This window comes from Mycetomoellerius zeteki, unplaced genomic scaffold (assembly GCF_001594055.1).
Source record: "Mycetomoellerius zeteki isolate Tzet28-1 unplaced genomic scaffold, Tzet1.0 scaffold25, whole genome shotgun sequence".
NCBI lineage: Eukaryota > Metazoa > Arthropoda > Insecta > Hymenoptera > Formicidae > Mycetomoellerius > Mycetomoellerius zeteki.
The window spans coordinates 2,434,592-2,452,316 of record NW_017257227.1 but is presented as its reverse complement, the minus strand read 5'-3'; the positions used below and the strand labels follow the sequence as shown (position 1 = coordinate 2,452,316).

The 17,725-nt window shown below is 36.6% G+C and overlaps 1 protein-coding gene across 2 annotated transcripts in view; it reads left to right on the top strand.

Annotated features, from left to right (window-relative positions):
- The window catches only part of Src64B (Tyrosine-protein kinase Src64B), a 41,839-nt gene extending 24,120 nt beyond the window's left edge, over positions 1–17,719 (top strand). Inside the window, exons 2-7 of one of the 2 annotated variants that reach the window (XM_018449759.1) lie at positions 13,787–14,036; positions 14,501–14,632; positions 15,216–15,426; positions 15,516–15,769; positions 15,974–16,684; positions 17,150–17,719. In XM_018449759.1, coding sequence (XP_018305261.1) covers positions 13,994–14,036; positions 14,501–14,632; positions 15,216–15,426; positions 15,516–15,769; positions 15,974–16,684; positions 17,150–17,364 — 1,566 coding nt within the window. In that variant the 5' untranslated portion in view covers positions 13,787–13,993 and the 3' untranslated portion in view covers positions 17,365–17,719. Of the gene's footprint in view, positions 1–13,786; positions 14,037–14,500; positions 14,693–15,215; positions 15,427–15,515; positions 15,770–15,973; positions 16,685–17,149 lie in introns of both variants that reach the window. The other variant, XM_018449758.1, reaches the window with a different exon arrangement.
- The last annotated feature ends 6 nt before the right edge of the window (positions 17,720–17,725 follow it).

Sequence of the window (17,725 nt, the reverse complement as noted above, 5' to 3'; positions counted from 1 at the left end):
CTCTTGAAAGACTAAAAAAATGTTCACCTTAAAGTATTTTTGTATTTAAAATTCAATGATTTATCAAAAAACAGTGTAATTTCTAGTAAGATTCTTTCAATTTTTATATTAATCGATATAGAATAATTCTGTCTTTTTTTCTTATAAGATGATATCGTTCTCTTACTTCAGAAGTGACGCAACTCAAAATATTAAGTTTTCTAAAAGGAAAAAAATTGTTTTTTTAACTTGATAGAAAATTATGGACTAATCAAATACTATCGACAAAAGGAATATATTCTTAATATGATCAAATGTCATTTTTGTCAATTTTATTTCATAGCCCATAAAAAATCATTTTTTTTTATTTGTGATGATTTTGAAGAATCTTTATATGAAATTAAATTAACTTGAAAATCACATTTTTTTAGTTGCGTCATTTTTTCAGCATAAATGCGATATATTAAAAAGATATCATACAAATACATTTCCCGTACTGTTTATAACATTATACATAAATCTATTCCGTTGGAAGACAAGAAGAACATTACAATACATCCCACTCCAAAAGAATTTAAATCTCAGTAACTAAATTTCAAATTAAAAGTCTGTTAAACTTTGTCAAACCCATTAAAAGTTCGTTGAGAATTGAACAAGGAATGCGATTTTATTCTACATTTTTGCTCTTTGAGCTTAATTTGTGAGAAAATATTTTAATAGCCCATTTAAAAAGCTGTTAACGTCTAAACATTTTCGTTTAAGACTGATAATTGAACACGGTATTTCTAATTTAGGATACGTATAAATATGGGATACGTAAATCTGCACGATTTCTTTCGTAAGTATGAATTATTCAGACGAAACCCTTCAGAGATGAAAGATACGTGTATCTTCGTTGAGATACCAATAATTTTCGTCAATTCATTCTTAACAAGAGCCGTCTTACCGTGACGGTGAGTGGATTGTGTTGCAGTTTTCGTTCGCCGGGAAGTCTCCTCAAACTCGACCTAACAACAGCTTCGGGATATCGAGCGATGAGCATGTAAGCTAGTCGCACCAGGGGGGAGAACAGGGCGCCGACCTTTAAAACGGTGCGTCCAAGTGCTCCAGAAACCTGAAAGTCGTCGATTTGATTCACGAGCTGTTCGGATGCGCTATAATCGGGAAATTACGATGGCCATTTCGTTTCGGAACGACGCGTAATGTTGCGGCGAAAAACACCACGTATATAATGTGCAGCTATTACATGCAGTCACGAAGTACAGCGATAAGGGAAGTAAAATACGTGAGAAATTTGACAACTTTGAGTGGAAGTAAATATTTATTTCGAACTCGAGATAATGTTGAAGATACTTGGAACAAAGAGTTACGACTGCTAGTAATATATAATTTACTGTTATGTAAGATGTAAATAATATAGGTACAACTGGAGCACGTGAAATTATACGAAATGCAACGTAGTAACTGGAGAAATGTTTAATGAGAATTCAACGAGTTTGTTTCGGAGAAGAAGCTTGTTTCAAGTTTGATATAATTCTCAGAATCGTTGAGAGAGAGAGAGAGAGCAATTACTAGGCTGCAATTACTATAGTAATATGTATATATTTTTCAAAATTAATACTGATTACAAATGATAAAATTAATCCAAATACAACGAATATTAATATATGTAAAATAATGAATGATCAGTAATAAAATATATGTAGTAATAATGATGATAGCAATAACAACGAATGTGGTAAACTGTAGCTGTCGAACTGTTATAAATTATAAAAATGCATTGAGCAATTACGTAATTATTGTACTTCACTGTCTAATTAATAATTTTATTTTACATAAAAGTATGGAAAGTAGGTTCAGTGGTTAAAAAAGAAATCCAATTATTTATTTATTTCAATTTCGAGTGTCATTAGGTTCTCTTCAGTCGCGGCACAACGGTGAGTATCAATCAATATTGAAAGCGCATTATATGGATAAATAATCCGTTTCGAAAGTGAATCGGGGGAATGGAATCAGAGGCCTACGTTAAAGTTTTGAAAAAAAAAAAAAATAAAGCGTCCTTGACGATCGAATCCCCGCATGAGTTATCATTAAAACCAACGTCGTCACTGCGCCGCCCCATCATCTTCTTCCCTCGCCGGCTTATTTCTGGACGGAGTTTCCGGGCGAACCGGCGAGAGCGCATCGATCGATCCCTCCCTCGACGTGAGTTTTCCCTGCGCTCTCGCGCCCGCGTACGTATTCATCCTTACGATATTCCCCGACGATGCATATGGAAAATCCGATCCGACGGGCGGAAACGCGAAAAACGTGTAGCAAACGTCGGGACGTCGCGCGAAATGCAACGCGCGAAATGCATTCTCGCACGTGAGAACCTTCCGCTCGGCGTCAACTGCACGCACGGTAGAGCACGGCACTGCATTATGCAGCTCTGTCGCACGTGCGATTGCATGTGCATTGAAAAACTCACCAGGCGAAGTGTTGCGACGCCGAACATAGATATCAGGTCGACTCGCCAATTGCATGCCGCGTGCCCTTTTATTAAAATACGAACGTGTGGGTCAATTTTATTACGCTTGCAATCACGAAAAATAATCGTCGCAACATGCCCTAATTTCGTACGTAGAGAATTTAACGCCGGGGTGCTGCCGTTTCGTTCGCACCCTATTTCTGGATTTGCACGTTTGTTTAAATTTTTTAAAAATTTCATCGAGTGATAATTGGTTTTTCTTTTACAATAGTCAAATAAATTTATTGATAGCATTTAATTATGATTTCTTGCAATCTTATTTGCTTGCACCCCCTTCTGACAATCCCCTTCCGTGAAGTCACCTCCGTCTCTTCCTAGAGCTTTTTTCCGACTGTACAAGGGCATCAAAGCTTTGTCGACGCGTTGGCCGGAAGACCGAGCAGATTCGAAGCATTAGCACGGCCCGATGGAAGAGAGAGACGTTTACCCCACGCTGTAGATCTCGCGCCACCCCCGCGTTGAAATTGCCTCGCGTGCCCTTTTGAGCCTTTCGTCACAGTCGTGTAGTTAGATTCTTTGAAGCCTTATACAAAATGTTTTCGTTGACACAATAGCACCTTTAATCAATATTATAATTATATTATAATTGGTACCTTCATTAATATATTATTAATACCAAATTAAATTTTTCATCTCTAAAGAAGTAAAAAGATCGAATTACACAAGTATAGTTAATTCTAATCATTTAGTCATTTCCCTAAAAATAATTTTCTTCAAAGATAATTTTTTTATATAATAAACGGAGAAAGCGCTTAGAAGATTTTTCACTTCGTATCTACATTTTTCTTACTTCTTATCGTTACGCGCTAATTCTGTCCTTGCTCGAGGCTTTCCTTTCGTCCTCGATCGTTCTCCCCTTTTTTATCTGCATCCTTTCTCCCCGCGTATCTCGTTGCTCGTTGTCGTGAAGTTAATCGTGACACTCGAGTCTGGGTAAAGGGATCGATTTAACGCGTCTGCACGGGCGCACCGTCACATGCGTGCTGCAACGCAATGCAAAGTGCCGTGTCGACACCTTCTCGACATTGGCCGCATTTGCACGCCTGCCCGCTTATGCTTGCGCATAAGATTTGCCGCGATTAGATCTGGGACCGCCGATACCGGCGGTATGTGAAAGTCCATTCTTAAGCGTTCGACCGCAATGACGGGATAATACGGCTTATCGACCGTGGAGACCTTTAAATTATTAATGATTATTTGAACCGATTCGTGCGGGCTTGATATGTGCGAATAATTCGAAATGGAAGTCTGTCGATTATCGAGAATTTATAAGCGACGAAATTATTATTTGTTCCTATTTGAATATTGAACTAATCATGCACTGTGCAATGTGAACAGAAAAGAACATTGTAGAAATTTATATATAATATTTTAGAATTTTTTGCATTATGTGATGTTATATCTTTATGAAATTTGAAGTTGTATTGTTAAAAAAAATATAGGAATTTTCACTCTAATAGGCTTTTGCTATAAATCATCGAAAAGTAATGTAACGTTATTTGTTATTTAGCTGAAGACAATTTTTGATAGATTTTTGATAGATAATTTTATTTTAGGTTTAGTTATATAAACTAAAACATCGAATATTGTAATGTAAAATTTATCATTGTATGATAAATATTTTTTCTTAACATTTTGCTTATAGGAAACTTCACTCGAGATTTTACGACGTTCTGTAATTATAAGTAGAAATTGGATCAATAAGAATAAATCAATTAATAGAAAGAATCTTATTTTATGAACATTATTAAATACCAAGATCCGCTTCAATCGAAAATAGGATATTTTCTACTATTTTTATTGTTCCATGATTACTTTCTGTCACTTAATCAAATTACTTTCTTAAATGACTGTCAATTACATCCTGCTTAATTAAGAAATTCAGCCAATACTCTTTTTACGATACGTTTAACGTAATTTCCACGGAATTTAAGACGATGTAAAGGCGGCTCGTTCGATCTGGAACACTCTTATCTTATTATACAGGTAATTTGCGGGCAATTTATTAAGCTTTACGATTAACACGTAAAGTGTAACGATGCGTCGAAGATGATAGCTCGTAACGAGCTTCGTAGATTTTAGTGTCTACAGAGGAAGCGAAATTTCGGAGTATTCCAGCTTCTGTATATATTGTGTAGAACTATTGGCCGCTGGTAGTAGATCGTAACGCGCAATATAATGGCTTTTCCTTACATCTATGTATATGCCTGAACGTGCGGCGAGCCATGCGGTACTCTCTGAATCCTTAATATCCTCTTGGAAGGCTGGTCATCCAGTCGTTTATAATTCTCCCGGAATATGCGCTCCTAGAAACTGCGAGTTTTAAACGTCAAATGCCACAAGCCCCCTGTAGTTATGTATTTAACAAAAGTAAAAGAGTTTAAAAGTTATTTAAAAAAAGTAAAAGAATTTTTATAACAAATTATAATAAACTTTCAAATTTTTTCGAATATTAGTAAACAATATAAATATTTTATCAACATCTTAAATTTTTTAATAATAAAAGAAACGTTAAAAGCTAATAAATATTGGAATAAATCATTTTATGAATGGCTCAATAATAATACAATTTAGATAGCTATTATAAAAAATACTATGATTGTGGAAAAAATTAAAATATATATGCTCCAGATATTTTTAAATTATTTTTAACCAGAACATAATTAAAATATTTCTTGAGCATGATTTCAATTTCTTGCACAATATTTTAAGTCTCTTCAATGTATAAATTAAACTTATGAAAGACATAAAGCAAATGATAAAGCTGAATGTTTTATCTTTTAATTTACTTTTTATATATAAAACATAAAATTTAAATTAACTTTCAACGTTTACAATTAAATACCGTTATCGGATTAAAAGTGTTAAAAGAGATTTAGTCTTGAATTCCGCGTGAATCATTGCCGGGCACAATTGTTTCTCAGATTTTTCGCTTTCCTCGATTTTTCCACGTTCCTGTGTAGAAGATAAAGCCAAAGAGAGCGTCTGGTTTCACAGAGGAAGAATATACGTTGGCGAAACACGTCGGGCAATGCACGGCGATGGCGGCAGGTAGGCAAGCAGGCTGGCAAGGATATAAAACGAATGGAGGCGAAGTCGATCCCATTTAACTGCCGGACGAGGCCTTGGAGTATATCTCAAAACGCGTTCTACGGCTTTCCCCGCGCTTATATCGAGCGGATAAGGAAAAAAATGAAATCGAATAGTCTGGCGCGGCGCGAGCAATGAGAGAAGTAAAGCGATTTACCGCTCCAACAGACTGAGGTACGTAATTCACGGAAAGCAAGGAGGCGTATGGAATGAACATGTATTTTATACAAGACCCTTCAGCACTACTGTATTCATTTTTTTACTACCAATATCTTAATCTAGTGAAGAATGGCACCCTAGGGTCTCGAAACATACGAGCTTCCTTATTCTACTTGGCGTATTACTATTTGTAAGTATTTAATTAAAGAAAAGTAATCTAAAATAATAATAAAAAAAACTGCAATATATAAATCATAATTATATTTGTTGAGATATAATATTTCTGTCTTAACAAGAAAATATTAACGTACTGAACGCTTTCAATACATTAACAGTTATTAAATATCATCTTCATAACCGATACGGGAATAAACTCGTAGAGATTATTGAAATAAAGAGGAAAAATAATTCCTAAAAGTCATCCCTATCAAAAGAGAATTCTTTTTTTACAATATAAATCACAATTAAATGCATTGAGATATAATATTCATGTCTTTACAAAGAAACATACGCAATGCTTTCAACACTTTAGCTATTAAAGCATCATTGTCATGACTGACTCACACGGAAATAAACTCGTAGAGATTATCGCAAGTAAAGAGAGAAATAAGTGTCAATCCTGACGGCGACTCTATCTGCGATATTACATCGTGTCATATATCTTTATCTTGTGTACAAAAAAGGACGCTCAACACTTAAGAGCCGGAGATCTCTTTACTTGCGTTTTTACAGTTCATCCTTCTGGTGTTCTATTTTTCACTTGTCGCATTGCTAGTCAGTAATCGAGGAGATGGACAAGAGGATATGTAAGTGCGTGATAAAGCTTTCTATTACAGTTGTTATTTTTTCGATTTTCGGTCGGAGACTCCGACTTTTTGGAATCTCCAGTCTCCAACAAGTGAAAAAGATCTGATTTCTTTGAATTTTAATTTGATTCTCTCTTTTACAAGGAAATATAAGTATAGAGATAACGACAGTAAAAGTCTTATATCTAGGTCTCATTGACAGTACGTACAATCAAATGATGTGAGAGAATATCACTCAACTGGAATTTTATTTAGTTTTAAAAAGGAATATCTAATTTTTTTCTTTTTTTTTTAAAAATCGTGAAATTCTAAAAGTTGTTCTTGAATACCGCTATACTTACATATTATAGCTTGCGTTGCATTCTGGAGGCAACTGTCAAAATTACTTTTTCACAGTCTGCCACGTTATAATGGTCAATGATCATTAGTGTTTATTATATTATCGTAAAAGTTTTGCGATCCTCTTACAAGTATTTTGAGAAATATGTTGATATTAATTTTATAATTTTAGTCCAGCTTGGAAGCCTTGTGGCTTTCAAATAATGTCGTTGAACTTTAAATTTGGTAACGAAATGTGTGCATGTATCCGACACGTAAAGTTATACTATATCTAGTTGGTAATATTTCATATCCCTCCCTCTTATTTCACAACCTTTATTCCGTCTTCAGATTTTTGTAAATGACGTTCGTTCTATACCCGAACAACTTCTACCTACAGTATTATCGTTCTATTGGCTAACAAACTTGTAATCAAAAGTAGTTGTGTCACATGAATGTCTACTGAGTTATTTCAACAAAACAAACTGGTATTCTAAAACCTCCTCCCTTCCTCATCTAGTGCTGTCTATGCGGGTACCCTGGGGGGCCCCACCACACTCGCGCACGGCCTCACTCACGTCGAGCACTCACTCTCCCAGATCGGTGCCATCTAACGACGTCTATTCTTCGACCCCCGAGAAGGTGGTACGTCGTGCACCCGTGACTCACGGAGCTTACGTGACTCATTGTCAGTCATGGCTGCTGGCGGTCGGGCCTCCTCCTCCTCCTCCTTTTTCTCGTCTAAGTCCTCGCGCGCGGGGAACGACCGTGAAACAGCCTGGTATCAGGCCCCCATGCTGCCTAAGGCCCCGCATAAACCCTCCGCGATTAAATTCCCTCTTTTCCTCTATCTCTGTTCCTCCCTTGCCGCGACATTAATTTGCAGTGGGAATTTTCCTGGCATGTACTCGTTAAATTCCCTGAAAGCACCTGTCATCCTCCATTGTCCGCGAGCTCGACTAAAAATATGCAGCGACTGCAGTAGAGTATTATTTTTTTCTATGTATATACGCGTACGCGTGTGCGTGGCATTTTGCGTGAGTGTGTATGTCGGAAATGATAAAGTATAATACCTACATTTCCTCTAGTTAGCTGTGCAACGATGTAGAACCGCGGAGTGAAAGTTTAAGTTTATTATTGCTTTTGACACTGTCTCTTGGTTTGTTTGACATAATTCTGAGAGACCGTTGCCATCAATTGTGTTCGTATGTAGAGCAACACTATGTATGTAGGACGCTCGTATGTAGGACGAAAGACGATGGTCACATATCTGCAAGGATTGTTATATAAGCTACGTAAGTTACGTAAGGAATAAATCTTCTATGTTCTTTTTAGTATAGAATTTACTTCTAATATATTACTTTGATATCATTATTAATTACAATTATTATCGCGATATTGCTTTAAACGCTGTCAATTTCCGACTAAAACCTCTCAAGTGAACTTATCTGTTAAGTGGCGCGTCAGGATCTAATATATCATTGTTAGAGAATCTAGCAAGAAGCAAGTCGCTATCTCTCTTTCTCTCTCTGTTTCTCTGTCTCTCTCTCTGTCTCAGTTCGGAGGATTGGTGCGAAAACAGGATCTAACGGTGTGCGTTTTGCCGCACAACAAAACCTTATCCTCGTCGGCGTCACGGCACGCCAGCTTGATGAATGTTTTATGATTTACACGCTTGGCAAAATCCCGGGCTTCTCAAGAAAGAGAACTGATAGCGCGAAGGATTAAAACGTGAAGGCAGGGATGTCTTCTCGGTTCCACATTGGAACACGACGTGCATTGTCGTCCAACGAGACTCTTGTCTGTATTATCTAGCAGCGAGAAAAGGTAGACAATAACGCATTTCCGTTTTGCTTCGTGATTGAAAAACATTGACTGAGGCGAAAGAGAGTTGAGTTTTCCACAAGCAGTTTTTCCGCTCCTATAACTACGAAAGATTTTTAACGGAAATCCGTTAATTATACACCGCTCAACGAAGTTCAACTTATTTAGCCTTCTTGTAGCACTTTCTGATTTAAAAAAGTAATAATTGGAGGAAACACTAATTGTAAGATACATTTCTGCGAGTCATTTTATAAACAATTAAAAACATTAATATTAGACTTTGTGAATCTCTTTTTATTACATGATTATTAGGATTATTAAGATGTGCATGTATAAAAAATGAAAAGATATGTTAAATTTATTATTCACATTGTTTTCTTTCGTAAATTTGTAATAAATTTTTATGAATGTATAAATACAATGAAATAAATAAAGAATATCGATTTAAATTGTTCTTTAACGTTCAAACGCATGACGGCGATTCTTAAATTAAACCTTAAATTTTGAATCAAGCGAATTACAGCTACCGGATTGGCATCGGAAATCGAACCGCAAGATTCGCACCTTTCGTATGATAGCAGATCGCGATTCCTGTCATGTGTCACACGGAAGTTTTGAATCCTATAATTCGATCTCTGAATTCCAGCACGCGATCTTGCCAGATTCCAGCTTCAGTCATACGTAGATCTCTATATGCGTTTGTTTTTACTAGCAAGAAGAAATAATGCCCAAAGACACATGATATGTTTGTGCAATAATTTCTATAACATAAAATAATTTATGTAAAGAAAAAAAAAGTTAATATGATTATTAACGGATGAAATATTTATGAAGGATCTTCATCTTCGTACGTATTAATTCTTAACTTCCATTAGACGTTTCATCAATCGAAGCAATTAGTTAGCACAGACTTAGTCAGTGCTCTAAGAGATGACGCATTTATGTTTCCACTCAGATATAACGTCAGTGAGATAACTTGAGATTCATACCGGGTCTTTTATCTTTAATTTCAACGCGCGCGATGATCTACCTTGTACCTCACAATCTTTGTGGTTGCTCCTTTGTCTACCTTGGACGCGTAAACGTTATCGATTAGTACGAAAATAAAATTAGCAACGGGGGAGCGTGCACGCATTTTTTTACTTTAATGGCTGAAAGGCAAAAGTATTCTCTGAACGGCTCTAACCAAGAGAGAAAGCTATTACCGTTATAAAAATTAGTTTAGAAAAATTAAATTTTATAGAAATAATTGAATATATTATCACATTATGGACTGCTAAGTGTAATTATGGTAATGAATTATACATTTTAATTGGCTTATTGGATAATTACTTTTCCCAGCATAAAAGTTTTAGTTAGTTTCTTTTTTCGATAAAAAGAAATAGGTAATCTCTTTCATGATTTTTATTTAAATTATTTATAATTTGTTGTTGAAGAACTTAAAAAAAATCTGTTTATGATTTATTCACGCTATTTTATACGCAGTTGGAAAAAATGTGTCGAATTTAACATAAATCGCATGTCCCAAACGGTCCACTCAAATTTTTGAGTTAATTTTACACAAGATGAATATGTTAGAAGGTAACACAAATATTATATAAGAGAATAAATACAAAGAAAGATAACATCGACACAATTTGTAAACTAACCGTGGGAACATATTGGTTTTCAGAAAATTAACATTTATGATATGTTAAATTAACACATATATTTCATTCATTTGTCTTAGAATTTACGTTTTAAGACACATTATTTTTGTTACTTATTCACTTACTCATAAATTGTGTCATTTTGACACTAAGAAACATTGAATATCAATTTCACAAAAAATCTTTAAATAACATAATCACATTATGTCAAATTAACACTCGAATATGTTAAAAAATTCAACTGTTAACACAAACTTGAGTGAACCGTTTCCAACACAAATACACAAATTTTTTTACTGTGTAGGAAAATCGGCTCTAAATTAGTATTCAGTGATTTTGAGGTACTTTATAATACTTCGACAAACAGCTTAGGCTGTTCCGTTGTCGGCTTTAAATGTTATTAAGATGTTCGATTAAGCTTTGTGGCTTTATATCGGCGACGTGGGAAGTTGTCGGCGTGCGTTGTATAGGAAAACAACAAAGTTATTACCTGAAGAGAAAGAGAGGCGGGGAGAGAGAGAGAGAGAGAGAGAGAGAGAGAGAGAGAGAGAGAGAAAGAGGGAGACTTTGTATCGGGCGAGAATAACTAACGCTCTTGCTTTTACGATGTATCCTTACGGTTAGTATCCACATATACAGCGTCGTTGGACGGTAAATTTTCACTGTCGCACTATTCTTAAAACGTTCGTCGTTTATACTTTATCACGCGGGACCGGAGTCACTTCGTTGTATCATGAAATCGTAAATGGAAATAAAAGTGATAACAATGGGCAGCGATTTTCCTAGGATTTCAACAGGAAGATATATATGATTCAACCCTATTGCCTTAGTATTTCGTATACAAAGAAAGAACAGAATCTTTTACTGTGAAATTTATTTAGATAAAAAAGGTTTTTCTGCTACAAAATTTTTATCGAATAGAGTAAGTTACCAAATAGATTTAATAAGAGTATCTTATTAACCATTATTTAAAATTTTAGTTCAAAACTGATTTATGACATTTGTTGTAATAAATTATCCTAAATAAATTATGCTATAAATAAATTATTTTTTGTTTCAAGAATTTATTAAACTTATATATGTAGAATGCTGGTAATAAGTAACAATACAGATAAAAGAATTTCAGATAGACGCAAAAATATAGGTGCTTAATTTTTTTGGTCAAAGCTGTAGAGGATATACATTTCGAATCATAAGCTTACACTCTTCATAATTCTGCACAAATATAACTTTTTTGTTATTTTTGTTACATGAAAGTTATCTGTATGATGATCTCCGAAATTCACATTCTGTGGCTCTGTATTCTAATTCTTCAATTAATTTATAATCATACAAACAAAAAATGCAGACGTTATATTGTTAATAAAAAAAAATTCTAGACTTTTTTTTAAATATATCACAATAATAATTAAAAGCGCGGTTCATTTAACGCTGCAAACACTTCGTTGATTAATAAAAAGAAACAATTTTATGAATTGACCACTCAAAGAATACTTCAAAGCATTTGCAGCGTTAAGTGGATTGCACGTTGTATCTTAAATTAAATCTGTCTAAAGCCCGTATTCTAAAGTTCAATTGTATCAGAACTCTATATCAAATAGACTTACTTTAAAAGCTGTTATTCTTTTTTCGATTACAAGTGAAAAATTCGCTCGATCAAACTTGGCGCTGAAGTTGGTGAACTTAAGTCAAGTTTTCGTAGCTTTCCAAATTTTCCAAGTTGGTCTTATTTTCCTATCTATCACACAATCTAACAGTTTTCTACGAAGGATGGAGCCAACGACGGCACGATCAGGATGTTTCGTCCTGATGCTAACGTTAATATGTCTTTGTCCACGATAGCGCATTATTCGCTATATAAAAGCTCTACCGGATGGCGAGTGTGACGTCTCATAGTATATACGAATACATGTTGTAGGATATCGACCGTTTCGCTACTCATGTATTACCTCGTTGCATAGACACATACACGTGATCATGGATAGGGGAACCAGGGATGGTGTACTCGAGTTGTCCTATAGTCGTAGTCGGGTTGTGCCGATCGAACGAGAGACTCTGGTATAGCCGTATGCCATGCTTTCGCAGCGTTCGGCACTGGGGTTGGACCGACCCACATCCAAATCGATTCCGGACGATTGTTTCTCAAACCCGTGCACACGGGGTGTTCGGTAAAAGGCGCATTCGTTAATCGGGACGATCGTGTTGCCTATCCTACACTAAAATTTAATTGTGCTCTACATTTTTTCCATTATGTATATTCCAAAATCTTAACGCTAAGTATTATTTATTTCGAATTTCAAAGATATCCTAAAGTTTATGTAAAATTAAAAAAAAAAGGATAAGTCTGTTATCTATTTTCAGTTAAAAAGCGCAATTTATCGGAATACTATTTTTTAGTTAGCGTCTCATAAAATAGAGTCAAAATCAATATAATTTTGACGTGTTCGCTCTTTTAAGTAAAAAGTATTTTTCTATATTTATAATACTTGTATTTTTAAATTCCATTTGAAAACTAAGAACTATTTATATCTCGACTCGTTTTTTCAAAGAGAAAGCTTTTCATACTTTCCGATTTCAGATATATCGTTAAATGTAATATTCACACGTCCATCAACGAACACCCCATATCTTCCTGCTCGAAAATCCTGTGGCCCTTTTCCCTTTCCCTTGCCCAACTGTTTAATTAAAAACTCCGGGTGTGCTGGTTGGTGAGGGCGAGGCGGTTCGTTCTATTTAATGATATGGAGATAATCGGAAGGGCACTTTGGCTGTGCTGGTAGCCGGCTTGGCACCGGTGGTCGTAGTTATTGGTTCCTCCTTTTGTATGGATATTTTCTCTTGGTAGAAGCAGCAATGGATATGTCGCTTAGGTAAAATTGGCCACGAGCTTTCGCGGATTTAGATCTTTACGTCCGTCCCTTTTGTTGTCTCATTGTTCTGCAATTTTAGCTGAAGTTGCCTCATCTCGATATAATACGTAGTGTAGTTGTACATCGTTATGCTCTAAATATTATTTAATATATATTAAAAAAATCATGTCAGTTTTGAAATTTTTTCAAATATTGAAACAAGAAATTATATATAGTAGAAACTATACAGACCTATCCTAATATTCCAAGTTTTTTTTAGGAAACTTATTTTATTTGGAGAATTGTGATGATTGGCTCGATCATCAGCTGAATAATCAGAAAGTGATGAGAATAAGAAGTGATAAAAATGATAATAATCGCGATGTCGCTGACTTGTAGTTAATCACTGCCCTCGCGATGACTTCGCAATCGTGTCACCGACTTCATCGAAGCATAGCAACTTCCCGTTGTCAAATGACTGCAATTCGTAGGCCTTCGTCGTGACGCTGCATCCTGCGACTATTGTCGCGATAATAATCCTCGGTCGGAATCATGACAGATCTCGTCTGCCTTATGTTGCAGGAGCGGCGAGTCCGATAATCCCGCGATGGGTGGACGGACGAGAGGACTCTGAGAGTTTGTACGATATACAAACCTTGTCGCCGACTCGATCGCTGGGCATCCGGGCTGAGTTTTCTACAAGACGATGGAGGCTTGCCCCGCGAATGTATCCAGGATAGAGGGTGCGTAGGACTCGCGCAGAGGTAGACCAGGAACGAGAGATCCAGCATGGGGAAGTGTTGCAGCAAGCGGCAAGAGTCTCAACCGATCGGTGAGTCAAATTATGATCGTTAACATGCACTGTAGAAGTATTTATCGCTTTATCACTGTAATAATTAATAATAATATATGTATGATTGCGTCAAAGACACCACAGTAGAAGAAGAGAATTAAAGTTCCCCTTTCCGTCATCTCTGTAATTATTGGATTAAATAGATCCGATCTTTAATTTTTCGAGGAACTAAAAAATCCGTCTCACTTTTTATGTAGGTTTAATTAAGTGAATCTAGTAATACACAAGTATATAGTTGTATTATAAAATGGTAACTGCTAATTAAATGGAGTCATGTTGATGTTTCTCAAAGGATAAATTTCTCAACAAAAATGACGATCTCGGCGGGGAATAAAAGTCGAATTTATTATTTAAAATTTGTAGTATTTAGTGCATAGATAAAAGATATATTTCTCATCGGATTGATCTTCCTTGATGAGAGACGGATTTTTCTCTCTATTCAGGCTATAAGAAAGCAGACACGGGACTCAGCTCAAAGCACAGCAATGGAGGTTCCTTGGACCGATACACCGCCGACCCAAATCAGAGAGGCGTGCAAGCTCGGGCGGATATTATCCGACCGAGGCCGACACCCTGTAAGCTACAGATACCGCATCAGCAACCCCGTAAAACGAATCCGCCTGTTAAGTCTGCATGTGTGTATTTTAAGTTACTCTTTTTTTGCTTCCGTAGAACGACCAAGTCTGGACCAAGATAGAATCTTGTTTTGCAAGTAGCCCAATCTTATTTTATTAAACCCGCTTAGCATTTAGTAGTCATTGTTTCGACCTGTTTTAAATATTTCGTCGTTAACCCGAACCGATTTAATTTTAATTGGATCATTTCTTGATATAGAAAGAGATCTCTACTATCCTTGAGAATAAAAAAGGTCTCTAATTTATAGTATACATGAAGTTTTGTTCAACTTCAAAGTTATGCTAGAGTTTGATTTTTTAAATATAAAATGGCTGAAATATAAACTCAATGCAAATGTGAACGAAATATTATTTTCCTCCGATTATTATCGCCTTTTGTAGAAAATAATTAGAAGTCCTTTAGTCAACTTGGTTCGCACTAAGTCTTTTAAAGTTAAATCGCTTCTAACCGGTTCGGGTTCCTCGATTTCTCTCCCGCTCAAAAAACAATTTGACGAGACGTACTGTTTCTTTCCTGATGTAGCGCACTCACAAAGATCCAACAAGATCGTGGTGGCATTGTACAATTACACGGCGCGAGAAAGTACCGACGTTAGTTTCATGAAAGGCGACCGAATGGAGGTCCTCGACGATTCCGAGCCGGACTGGTGGAGAGTGCTGCACTTAACGACTCTGCAGGAAGGCCTGATCCCTTGGAACTTCGTGGCTGTCGAGCGGTCGGTCGAGAGCGAAGAGTGAGCATTTATCTTCTATTCTTCCCTCAGACTTCTTTCCTTGTACTTCTCGATAAGGTATTGTGTACCTAATATTACGATCTTCGCAGTTGGTTCTTCGAAAATGTGTCGCGTAAGGAGGCGGGCAAACTGCTACTGGTTGATGAGAATCCTCGCGGTACATTCTTGGTGAGGCCGAGCGAGCACAATCCTCGGGGTTACAGCTTATCTGTTAAGGATTGGGAAGAAGGAAGGGGTCATCATGTGAAACATTACAAGATTAAGCCGCTCGATAATGGCGGCTTTTTTATTGCCACCAATCAAACATTCTCCAGCTTACCAGCTCTGGTTATGGCATACAGTAGTAAGTTTTAAATTTAATTATAATAGTATATAAAATAATAAATATAACATTATAAAATAATATCTTTGCGTTAATATCATGCACAGATATATTTTATTTTCGTGTGTAACTTAATAAAAAAATCTCTGGTTTTCAAAAATAAAATAAAAAGATAAGCTGTATGTGTTCGAGAACTCTATCTTTAACGGCATTTCTATTATTCAGAAAACGCGTTGGGTCTCTGTCACGTGCTTTCGAAGCCCTGCCCGAAACCGCAACCGGATATGTGGGATCTCGGACCTGAGTTGCGCGACAAGTGGGAAATCAATAGGAACGAGATACAGCTGATCTCAGAACTAGGTAACGGCAATTTCGGCAAGGTTTATTACGGCAAGTGGCGAAATAAAATTGAGGTGGCGGTAAAGACTCTGCGTCCAGGGACCATGTCGACCGAAGCGTTTCTACAGGAGGCAGCCATAATGAAACAATTCCGACACAGGCATCTGGTCGCGTTATATGCGGTCTGCTCGAAAGAGGAGCCCATCTATATTGTACAAGAATACATGTGTAACGGCAGTTTGTTGGACTTCCTCCGAAAGGGAGACGGCAAGTACATGCAGTTCGAGGATCTGATTTACATTGCAGCCCAAGTAGCCTCCGGTATGGAATACCTCGAGAGCAAACAACTCATACATAGAGATCTCGCGGCAAGGAACGTACTAATCGGCGAGAAAAACAAAGCGAAAATTTGCGACTTTGGTCTCGCTAGGGTGATCGAGGACGACGAGTATTGTCCGAAGCAGGGCAGCAGGTTCCCTGTCAAGTGGACTGCGCCGGAGGCTATCGTTTATGGCAGGTTCAGCATTAAGAGCGACGTCTGGTCCTACGGAATCCTGCTGATGGAGCTCTTCACTTACGGACAAGTTCCTTATCCTGGTAAATTTTTTCATTCCGTTTCATATTATTCATATATACTCAGTTCATCTCTATACATTTTTGTCATGTATGCAACTATACACCGTTAGATACCAAAAAAGCAATAGTAACCCAATTCCTTGAGATAAATATATAACATTTTGTTATTTTTAACTTCCCTGTATATATATCAAAATATAAATCAATCCGTTTCTGTGATTAGTTTCAAATTAAACAACATTCATATTAACGCTTGCAAATAGTAAATAATAAACTAAATTGGAGTCAAATTTAAATTTTCTTGAATTAAATTATTTAACTTCATCATTTTAATTAAATTAACGCTATATTGAATGCAAATATATTTATCTTTATTAATAAAAAAGTTATAGCATATAAAGTAAAACAATGCTATAACGAGGAGGGTGACAATATGGCACCAAAGAGTTAAGTATGTACTTTATCATACATAATGTTTTCTTTCAGGTATGCACGGTCGTGAAGTGATTGAGCAAGTGGACAAGGGCTATCGTATGCCGAAACCATTGAACCATCCGCTACCCGATAGCATCTACCGACTGATGCTACAGTGCTGGGATGCTAGCCCCGAGAAGCGGCCCACGTTCGAGTTCCTGAATCACTATTTCGAGTCGTTTAACGTCACTAGCGAAATACCGTATCTCGAACCGCCGACGGACTGATATACAGCCCATCAGTATATGCAAAATCATCATCTGCCGCCTCACGGTCACTTTCACCCAGCCCACATCAATTGTGCCATGGAATTTTATGGTATTTACTGCTAAGTAAATTATTTAGCATGTATTACGCTGCCCTCATCGGAACCTTCGCGGACTGGATGCATCGTTCTCACAGAAAGAAAATACTTGTAATAGGAGAACACCTTCACATCCTCGCGAGATTTTGCACCGTTGTCGCGAGTGACATTTTTTGGACTGCGAAATTTTTCTGTAGACTTTGGCGACCAATCTTCTTGACACACAGTGCCGCGAACTTATCGAACTTATCACTGTCAAATGCTGCCGAAAATTTTATCTCTCG